This window comes from Schistocerca piceifrons, chromosome 1 (genome assembly GCF_021461385.2).
Source record: "Schistocerca piceifrons isolate TAMUIC-IGC-003096 chromosome 1, iqSchPice1.1, whole genome shotgun sequence".
Classification (NCBI taxonomy): Eukaryota; Metazoa; Arthropoda; class Insecta; order Orthoptera; family Acrididae; genus Schistocerca; species Schistocerca piceifrons.
In genome coordinates, this window is record NC_060138.1 from 233,019,692 (window position 1) to 233,030,101 (window position 10,410).

Sequence of the window (10,410 nt, forward strand, 5' to 3'; positions counted from 1 at the left end):
ACCGGAAGTTGTGGTACGGTAAGCTGTGCTGGGGTCCAGCTGCGCCGCAGCACGGAGCGTCATTCGCTCTGCAAACGTCGAGGAGTGTGGAAGCTTATCTCTGGGTGTTCACTGGGTGTTGGCTTGCTACGTTCACTTGTGTTAACGTGCCACAGCAATGCCTCTGTGACGTGGTTACCATCGTCGCTGGCGGTGCAGTGTACTTGTGTATCGCAGTTTGAAGGCGATTGATATTGACCTTCAAGGGCAGTTTTCCAAACAGCAGTTGATCAGAGACCCGAATATTTTTCGTGGTTTGCACCTGAACTTTACGTGTGATGTACAGGCTGTGTTTGGTGGTTCGACATGGCTGACCTTGGCTGTTGTTTGGGGCAATCATGCTGATTATGGTGGCCTTGAAGCTTTTCCAGATGCTAATATTTTGGCATGGAAAACTTGGAGTATTTCTGAAACAACTGGTCTTTTGGCTTAAGTTCCTTATGGTACTCTTGTTCCAAGCATGCCATTTGTATTGTCTACTAGAAGAAAGAAGAAGTTAAATGCTGATGAGTACCTGTTTTTGTGGGCAAAAGTTGGCAATGGCAACTGTAAAATCAAGATCAGTGGTGACTGTATGCTGTATTATAGACAATAAAGTGTGTTCTGTCCTTTCCTTATCTCTGATGCTTATCTTCCTCCCTCCAGCATCACAAGCGTCATCCCTCATTGGAACACCTCATCGCCTTTAAATGGCTCCATGCGCGAGCCCGCTGCCTCATTCGCCAGTGCGAGCAGGAGTTCTGGGAAAGGTATGTCTCCACCATCAGCCTCTGTACCTCTCCATCGCAGGTTTGGGCCAAGATTAGGCGACTCTACGGCTATCAGACCCTTGTCAGCGTACCTGCGCTTTCACTGAATGGAGCAGTCTGTACTGACTTCGACACAATTGCAAACCGCTTAACGGAGCATTTTGCTCAAGAGTTCCGCTTCTGCGAATTACCCGCTGGCTTTCTACTCCCTGAAAGAGCGGTTGGAACGTTGGAACCTTTCATTTCACATGCGCCAACCTGAATCGTACAATGCTCCATTCAGTGAGTGGGAATTCCAAAGTGCCCTAGCTGCTCGCCCTGATACGGTTCCCAGGCCAGATTGCATCCACTGTCAGATGCTCAAACACCTCTCAGTGGACTCCCAGTGACGCCTCCTAGACCTTTTCAACTGTATATGGGTTGAGGGCGAGTTCCCATTGCAATGGCGGGAAAGCGTCGTAATCCCCGTGTTGAAACCTCGCAAGAACCCACTGGAGGTGGACAGCTACCGCCCCTTTAGCCTCACCAACGTTTTTTTGCAAGTTGCTCGAACGCATGCTGAGTCATAGGTTTAGTTGGCTACTTGAGTCTCGGGGCCTTCTGGCTCTGTCTCAGGGTGGGTTCCGCAAGGGCCACTCTGCTGCCGATAATCTGGTGTACCTGGAATCTGCCATCCGTACGGCCTTTGCCCGCCGTCAGCATCTGGTCGCCATCTTTTTTGACATGTAGAAGGCATACAATACGACATGGCGACATCACATCCTCTATGCTTCATGGTTGGGGTCTTCGGGGTCCGCTCCCGACTTTCATACAAAATTTTCTGTCACTTCGTTCACTCCTTGTGCAAGTTGCGGCCTCCCATAGTTCCTCCCGAGTTCAGGAGAATGGGGTACCGCAAGGATCTGTCTTAAGTTTCTGCCTCTTTTTGATTGCAATTAATGGGCTCGCTGCGTTGGTGAGAACGTCTGTCTCATCTTCTTTGTATGCTGATGACTTCTGCCTATACTATAGCTCCACTAGCATTGCAGCTGCTGAACGGCAGCTGCATGGCGCTATCTGAAAGGCACAGTCTTGGGCTGCAGCACATGGCTTCCATTTTTCGACTGCCAAGACCTGCGTTATGCATTTCTGCCGGCGACGCACTGTTCATCCTGAGCCACAGCCTTATCTTGATGGCGAACCTCTTGCTTTGGTGGAGACGCATCAGTTTTTGGTTTTTGATACCTGGTTAACTTGGCTGCCTCATATTCAGCAGCTTAAACAAACGTGCTGGCAGCATCTTAACGCTCTTCGTTGCACGAGTCACACCAGCTGGGGTGCCGGTCAGTCTACCCTTCTATGGCTGTACCAGGCGTTAATTCAGTCCCGTCTAGATTATGGGAGCCTAGCTTACAGTTCGGCATCCCATTCCACATTGCGGTTGCTGGACTCCATCCTTCGCAGCGGGATCCGACTCGCCACTGGAGCTTTCTGCGCGAGCCCTGTCAACAGCGTACTTGTGGAGGCAGGTGGCCTTCCATTGCGGTTCCGGCGCCGACGATTACAGGCCACTTATGCTACACATGTTTGTAGCTTGTCCGGGCATCCCAATTATCGTCTCCTGTTCCCTCAGTTGGTCGTCCATTTTCCGGAACGGTGGCCCCGGTCAGGGTGTACGATCACGGTTCGCATCAGAGCTCTTCTCTCTGGGCTTGAGGTTTGCCATCTTCCCCCTCTTTTCCAAGCCCCTCTTTGTATATCCCTGTGGTGTGTGCCCTGCCCGTGCCTTCGGCTCGATTTGGCACAGGGCCTGAAGGACTCAGTCCCTCCTGAGGCCCTTCGCCGTCACTTTCTTTCAATCCTTGCTACATTTCAAGGTTCTGACGTTGTCTATACTGATGGTTTGATGGTTGCTGGTTGTGTCAGTTATGCTCTTACTCTAGGGGATCATTATGAACAACACTCATTGCCGACTGGCTGCAATGTTTCCACTGCCGAGCTGGTTGCCGTCTCTCACGCCCTAGAGTATATCCACTCCTGTTCAGGTGAATCCTTTGTTATCTGTAGTGACTCCCTGAGCAGTTTACGAGCTATCAACCAGTGTTTCCCTCCCTGTTCAGGAGTCCCTCCATACTCTTGCCTGTTGCGGCTGCTCTGGGGTCTTTGTGTGGACCCCGGATCATGTAGGCATCCTGGGAAATGAACGTGTTGACACACTGGCCAAGCAGGCTGTCAGTGCACCAGCCCTGGAGATAGGCCTTTCGGAGAGTGACCTCAGGTCTGTTTTGCGGCAGAAGGTACTTCACACCCGGAGTGAAGAATGGTGTGCCCTGCCTTCACCCAACAAACTTCAGGCCATCAAGGAGGCTACCGGTGCGTGGCGCTCCTCCTTGCGGGTCTCTCGCAAGGACTCTGTTGTCCTCTACCGGCTGCACATTGGCCACACCTGGATAATGCACAGCTATTTATTGCACCACAAAGAACCACCTTTATGCCGATGCGGGTCTGCTTTGACTGTGGTCCACATCTTTTGGACTGCCCGCTTTTAACTCCGCTCAGGCAGTTTTTTGCGCTGCCTGATAGGCTTCCTGCAGTTTTATCAGATGACGTTGAGATGGCAGATTTAATTTTGAGCTTTATCCATGGAGAGAGTTTTTGTCGCTTGATCTAAGTGTTTGTCCTTTTTTTGTGTTGAGTCTGGCCTTTGGCCTACGATTTTAGACTGGATTCTAGTGGGTTTCTTGGTGGTTGGCTTTTCCTCTTCCTCTCCCTCTCCCTCTCCCTGAGACCTCTCCCTGAGACCTCTCCCTGAGACCTCTCCCTGAGACCTCTCCCTGAGACCTCTCCCTGAGACCTCTCCCTGAGACCTCTCCCTGAGACCTCTCCCTGAGACCTCTCCCTGAGACCTCTCCCTGAGACCTCTCCCTGAGACCTCTCCCTGAGACCTCTCCCTGAGACCTCTCCCTGAGACCTCTCCCTGAGACCTCTCCCTGAGACCTCTCCCTGAGACCTCTCCCTGAGACCTCTCCCTGAGACCTCTCCCTGAGACCTCTCCCTGAGACCTCTCCCTGAGACCTCTCCCTGAGACCTCTCCCTCTCCCTCTCCCTCTCCCTCTCCCTCTCCCTGAGACCTCTCCCTGAGACCTCTCCCTCTCCCTCTCCCTGAGACCTCTCCCTCTCCCTCTCTCTCTCCCTCTCCCTGAGACCTCTCGCTCTTTTTTTTGTCGGCCAACCACTGTCACACTTGGTGTGATTTTAATTCCTTTTGTCTGGTCTTTGTGTGTGTCTTTCTTGTCCTGTGTCGTCTTTTGTCATCTCCATTGTTTGTTTTTATTTCTTGTGGGGATTTCAAATTCATGGAAAAAGAGACCGACGGCCCTAGCAGTCTGGTCCCTTCAATCCCACAAACCAACCCCGGACGCTGGCATGAAGCCACCGTTGTACTCATACCTAAGCCTTACCGGGCTTAGGTACGGGTACGATGGTGGCTGCACCAAAACCTTCCTTCTAGCTACTACCCCATCTTTCTTACCAGCTGCATTTGCAAGGTGATGGAACGCATGGTTCATGCCCATCTGGTATGGTGGCTCGAGTCTTGCAATTTACTGATGTATGCACAGTGTGGATTTAGAGCGCTATTTTCTGCAGTTGACCATCTTGTTACTTTGTCCACCTGTCATGAATGATTTTCTGCGGAAATCCCAGACTGTGGCCGTGTCTTTCAATTTGGTGAAGGCCTAAGACACCTGCTGGAGAACAGGTATCCTCCATACTCTTTACACATGGGGCTTCCGTCGCCGCCTGCCTTGTTTCATTCAGGCCTTTTTAAAAGATCAAGTTTTCAGGGTGTGTTTGGTTTCTGCCTTGTTGGACACCATTATCCAGGGAAACGGTGTACCTCAGGGTTCTGTCCTTAGTATCATCCTCTTTGCTATTGCCATTAACCCTCTCTAATGGCCTGTCTCCCACTGGGCATCTCCGGCTCCCTTTTTGTTAACGATTTTACCATCTATTGCAGTTCTTCATGGACCTGTCTCACGGAGCAGCGTCTTGAACGCTGTCTTGATCGTCTTTACTCCTGGAGCATCGGCAATGGCTTTCGCTTTTGCTCTGACAAAATTGTCTGTATGAATATCTTGCTGCGCAAATGGTTTCTCCCGCCATCTCTACATTTTGGACCTGTTGCCCTTCCGTTCATTGTTACTATGAAATTCCTGGGGCTTGTGTTCGATAGGAAACTCGCTTGGTCCTCCCATGTATCTTACCTGGCAGCCTGCTGTACGCGGTCCCTCAATATCCTGTGTGTCCTCATTGGTACTTCCTGGGGTGCCGATCAAACCACTCTTCTCCGTTTGTACCAGTCCATTGTCCATTCGAAACTCGACTATGGGTGCTTTGTTTATGCGTCTGCACGCCCATCCCTCTTAGGCAGTCTCAACACTATCCTCCATCATGGCATCCGTCTGGCCACAGGCGCCTTTCACACCAGCACGGTTGAGAGTCTGTATGCTGAAGCTGCTGAACTACCACTGTCCTATCGCTGTGACTTTCTTCTCAGCAGGTATGCATGCTGGCATGCAAGCCATGGCCACCCATCCTATGCCTCCTCCTTCGATGATTCCTTTGATTGTCAGTATGGGCATTGTCCCTCTTCTCTATTACCTCCTGGGGTCCATTTTTGGCACTTGCTACGGCGGCTTAACTTCACACTACCTGCACCTTTCCCATTGGGGCTTCATTTGCTTCCTAAGGACACTACTCCATCCTCGGTCTAATACCTTCAGTTTCGTGAACTTCTCATGTAATATTGCGATAGTACCTTTGTACTGGTACCTCTCGGACTGACTGTGGGGTCAGGTGTGCCTTCGCCATTGACACCCATGTCTTTCGATATCGGCTTCTGGTTCACTTTGTATCAGGCCAAGAATTACATCCTGCGACGCAGCCTTTCCAATTGTGTCCTCTGCTCAGACTCACTCAGTGCCATCAAAGGCTGTGTACTTTACACTGCCCATCCCTTAAGCGGGTGCGGGAAAATTGTCACTTGCTCACTCTTTTGGAGTCAGTGTCATGTTTCTGTTGGTTCCTGGTCATGTCAGTCTGCGAGGAAACGAGGCTGCTGAAGCTGCTGCAAAGGCTGCAGTTTTTGTAACTCAACCTGCGAGTACCTATATTCCCTCCGATCTCTTCATTGCCGTCTGTCAGGAGGTGGTGTCCATTTGGCATCGCCAATGGTTCTCCTTTCATGAGAATAAGCTTCAGCTTATTAAGCCTCTCCCAGCACCTTGGAAAACCTCTTATTTTAATTCAGCTGCGTATTGGACACTGCCTTTTTAGCCATCGTCATATTCTAAGAGGTGCTACCCCACCACTTTGTACACATTGCACTCAAATTTTAACTGTCCGCCACTTCCTGATGGACTGCCCTTTTTATATAACCATTTACGTTCCAGCTTGGGTTTCCCATCTGATTTATCAGCTGTTTTAGTGAATGACATGGGGGCTGTCGACTGCATTTTACTTTTTATCTGCCGAAGCAATATGGTGAAGGCCATTGAAATTTTAGTTTTGGACCTCCATTTCTGCATGTTGTCTTTTTTAGCCCTTTCTCCAAGTGCCTGTTTTTAGCTCTCTTCTATTATGTCAATTGGGACTGTCTGACAGTAGATTTTAACTCCTCTGTGGTTGTATTCTATAGTTTTGACTTGGGTGCGTATGATTTTTTGCCCTAAAGCACAACAACCAACAGCCAAATTGTGCACAGATCTTCCTATAGCCAAGAAAAGCAATAATGTGGCTGACACATTCTTGTGAAATGCCGATTGTGCTTGCAATTTCTCTCTGAGTGATAAGATGATTGTCCTGAATCAGTCAACATTTGGCCTGTGAAACTCGGTGGTTGCTGTCACAGGACATCCAAATCTTTGTTTGTCTCGCAGGTCAGAGGTTCCTGTCTCAACATCTTTAAACTTACTCGCCCAGCGACTCACAGTACCCACATTAACATAACCATGATAAACTGCTTTTATTCTCTGATGAATCTCCTTTGGGGTGATATCTTATGCTGTCAAGAATTCAATGACTGCACGTTGCTTAGATTACACTGACTGACTGCGCAGGGTTCCATACTTTACACTGTAACAACACAACCGTTCAATGCTAAGCCTTCGCATGAACTGGAGCTGTAGAGAAGAGGCTACAGAACAAGCCAGTACCAGCTGCATACCAATGGTGTCAACTTTTGAAGAGCTATGAAGGTGGAGGCATTACTTTTCAGTCAACCCTCGTATTTACCAAGTGCAGATCTTCTTAAATTCCTAATTAACAATGTTCTTCAAAACATTTATAATGTATTAACCCTTTCGTGAGCCATGGGAAACGTGCTTCCCACTACAGTGAACTCGCTCCTAGTCCCGTGACATTCACAGTTCCCACCTCTGTACGGTGCTACCACCTAGTGAACAGTATAGGGTACTGCTTCCAATCGGAAGTTCCTGCCGTTTTTGCTGTACCTTCGCGCAGAGGCATTGTGTAGCTGAGTGTTGCTCTGTAGAGGAGCCTTTCAGTGCTGTTAGCGTGACATTTTGTGAATTCCCCCCCCCCCCCCCCCCCCTCTTCCTCTCCCTCGAAGCTATAGTATAAGGTAAATACTTTTGATTTACCCAAATTTATGAAGGAAAATGTAAAATTGGAACGAGGAGAATTCCAGTTTGAAACAAAAGGAGCCATTTCTGCAGTAAAATGGATGTGTAACCGTCCAGTCACTTTCCTGTCCTCAATTCATGACCCATGAGAAACAGCAACAGTGAAAAGGAAAAACAAGGATAGTACTAGTACAGAGATTTCTTGTCCTGAAGTTGTGGCAGAATACAACAAAATAATGGGTGGTGTCGATAAGTTTGATCAATTACGAGAAAGGTATGCTATTGGCAGACGTTCTGTGAAATGGTGGCACAGAATATTTTATTTCCTGGTGGACGTTGCTGCAGTGAACAGTTTTATCCTGTGGAAAATAAGTAAAAGAGAAAGTGGACAGCATGATCAGCTCGCATACAGGATCCATCTAGCCAGACAATTGATCGCTGGCCTCTCATCCCAAAAAAGGCGTGGACAAAAACCTGTCTTTCTGGCGAAAAGGGGTAAAGTACCTGAGGATTTTCGTCATGTGGCTGTAGGGGAGCATCAACCTATTTTAGGAGAAACTTACTGGATGTGCCGTCATTGTAGTACCAATGCTGCGGAAAAGAGCACTCGCTGTGTTTGTACATATTGTCAAATACTACTTTGCATAGACCCATGTTTCAGAAAATTTCATGGCAAATAATTGTGAACAGTCATTGTAACAAGAGAAGTAAATTTATCAAATAAAAATGACATATATTGAAAAAGTTGTTTTTGTCATTTAACTCCAAAGAAGGGTAGTGGGAAGAATACTTCCCAACTTGTTGTGTGACCTCACTTTCACAGCTGGAGCAAATTTGATATTCTGTATGATAAATATACCTATCTGTTAACTACTATCTGTTCTCCACTAATTAAAAAAAACTGCTCAATAATTTTGCCCACGAAAGGGTTAACAAAGTTTATCAAATCGAGGCTTGCATTCCCTGTCACTTCTGCTTCTTGCTGAAGAAGTGAGAGCATCCTTGAAACAGTTAAAAATTGCCTTGCATTTCAGTAACAAATGATAGATTAAGTTCTCTGTGCAAAATTGCCACAAGAAGAAACCTGGTTAAACAGCTTACAAGTGATCAGAAATTTAAAGATAATGTGACCAATAGCTTTGCTATCGGGAAGAATCGAGGCATGTATCTCCTGTATAAAAAGATGTCAGGTAAGCTTACTCACAATTAATCTTTTAATTCCCCACTGGTACACTGTCAGACTACAAGCAGATATTTCTTTTTTCCGTCCCTGAACTCCTGAAAAGACAGCAGCAAGATTTATTTGTTAACTTTCTTCACAACTTGGAGCTGTGTGATTGTGATGGCTATGAAGCAAGTGAAATGAAATCCTGCCACATGATTCCTATCTGTGCACCTCTGTAGGCCCAATAAATTATTCAGTACAGATACAAAGATCCAGAAATTAAATGGCAGAGGAAGGGAGTATTATTCTTAGATGTGGTTGGATGGGGGAAGTGCAACTGGGGATAAGTGACTTTAAGGTGCAATGGGTTTAAACCATCTCATCGTGGCATTCCAGTCAGGTGTAATGTGGCAATATCAAACATCTCTGAATACAACATGATAGTAAGTTACATGAAATGTTTTTCTAGAAAGGTTATCCTGTGGTGTATAGTAATCAGTATGCCACATTTTAATAGATTTTTGTGTAATAGGGCAACAATTACCAGTTCTCCTTTTTTTAAGTAATAACTATTTGGCTCAGACTATGAGAAATCAAATTTGTATTGTTAATTTTATTTATCTTTAGTTGTATTGGAAAATATTGTGTAATGATATGATTGAGTTGCAAACCACTTTTCTGAATGATGCTCGTTAATTATGAACGTATTTTCACAGTATTTTTATTTTATTTTAGGACAGTCCAGTAATCAAGAAAACAGTGAAGAAAGAGCAGCTTAGCAAGGCTCAAAAACGAAAACAGTGGGACAGAGTTGATGCAAAAGGCGACCGCCCTCGTGGATGGGACTGGGTAGATGTTGTGAAACACTTATCACAAAGTGGCCCTAAACAGCTTGAGACCCTAGCTCCCTCAACAGGCTCGTAGAAGCAGTAGAGGCTAGCAATGCTTCCAGTCATACACTGCAGTGAGACAGCTAGTGGCAAACAGGGTATGCAACGTTGTGTTCCGAAATATTTGTTGAATAAAAATGTTAACAATTTTTATTCATTGTTTTATTAATTTTAATCCTCTTTTCATGAACTGCAAGAATGAAGTTTTTACTTTTTGTGTGCACTACACAGTGCTGTCCTGCTAATTGCCTTTTGTATGAACCAGTAGTATAATAGTGTGGAGTATGTTCATATCTAAATTTCTGGTACAGTATGAAGAATCCATTGATTTATGGTACTCCTTTATAGTATGCTCCAAAGTGTTTACTACAGTACAGACAAGAGAAACATACTGAAGGCTTTGATAAACTTGTGGAGGACAACTAACTTCTGCTGCATTCAGTGCAAGCATTTGGAATTCTGTCATAGAGGGAGTGACATACTCGCCATTGTTATTGTCCTCGAAGTTTGTCTCGCAATACAAAAATTAAAACTAACAGATACAGAACATCACTGTAAATTTTGAAAAACAAGAACTAGAGGTGACAAGGAAAGGTTGGTCCTCTAAGATAGACATGATGCAACAGTGAGAAAGGATGACATTGCTAGAATCAGAACACACCCTCTGGTATTATACAGGGTAATTCAAAATTAACTGTACACTTTTCATGGGTGTAACATATGCATCGAAGTAAGAGTAAAATGTTAATGTTTCTTTGTCTGAAACTGCTTTACTTCAGAGTTACGCATTGGAGTAGAGAACACAACAGGAAGATTTTTTCTTCTCAGAAACTAATGACACAAAGGCACCTGAAATTCAACACACCTACATACTGCAGGTGTACTCCAGTACAGGGTTATTACAAATGATTGAAGCGATTTCATAGCTCTACAATAACTTTATT

The 10,410-nt window shown here is 46.1% G+C and overlaps 1 protein-coding gene across 1 annotated transcript in view; it reads left to right on the forward strand.

Moving 5' to 3' along the window:
• The window catches only part of LOC124792249 (RWD domain-containing protein 4), a 30,164-nt gene extending 20,545 nt beyond the window's left edge, over positions 1–9,619 (forward strand). Inside the window, exon 4 of the mRNA XM_047257925.1 lies at positions 9,312–9,619. Within this exon, the coding sequence (XP_047113881.1) occupies positions 9,312–9,500 (189 nt within the window). The 3' untranslated portion in view covers positions 9,501–9,619. The remainder of the gene's footprint in view (positions 1–9,311) is intronic.
• The last annotated feature ends 791 nt before the right edge of the window (positions 9,620–10,410 follow it).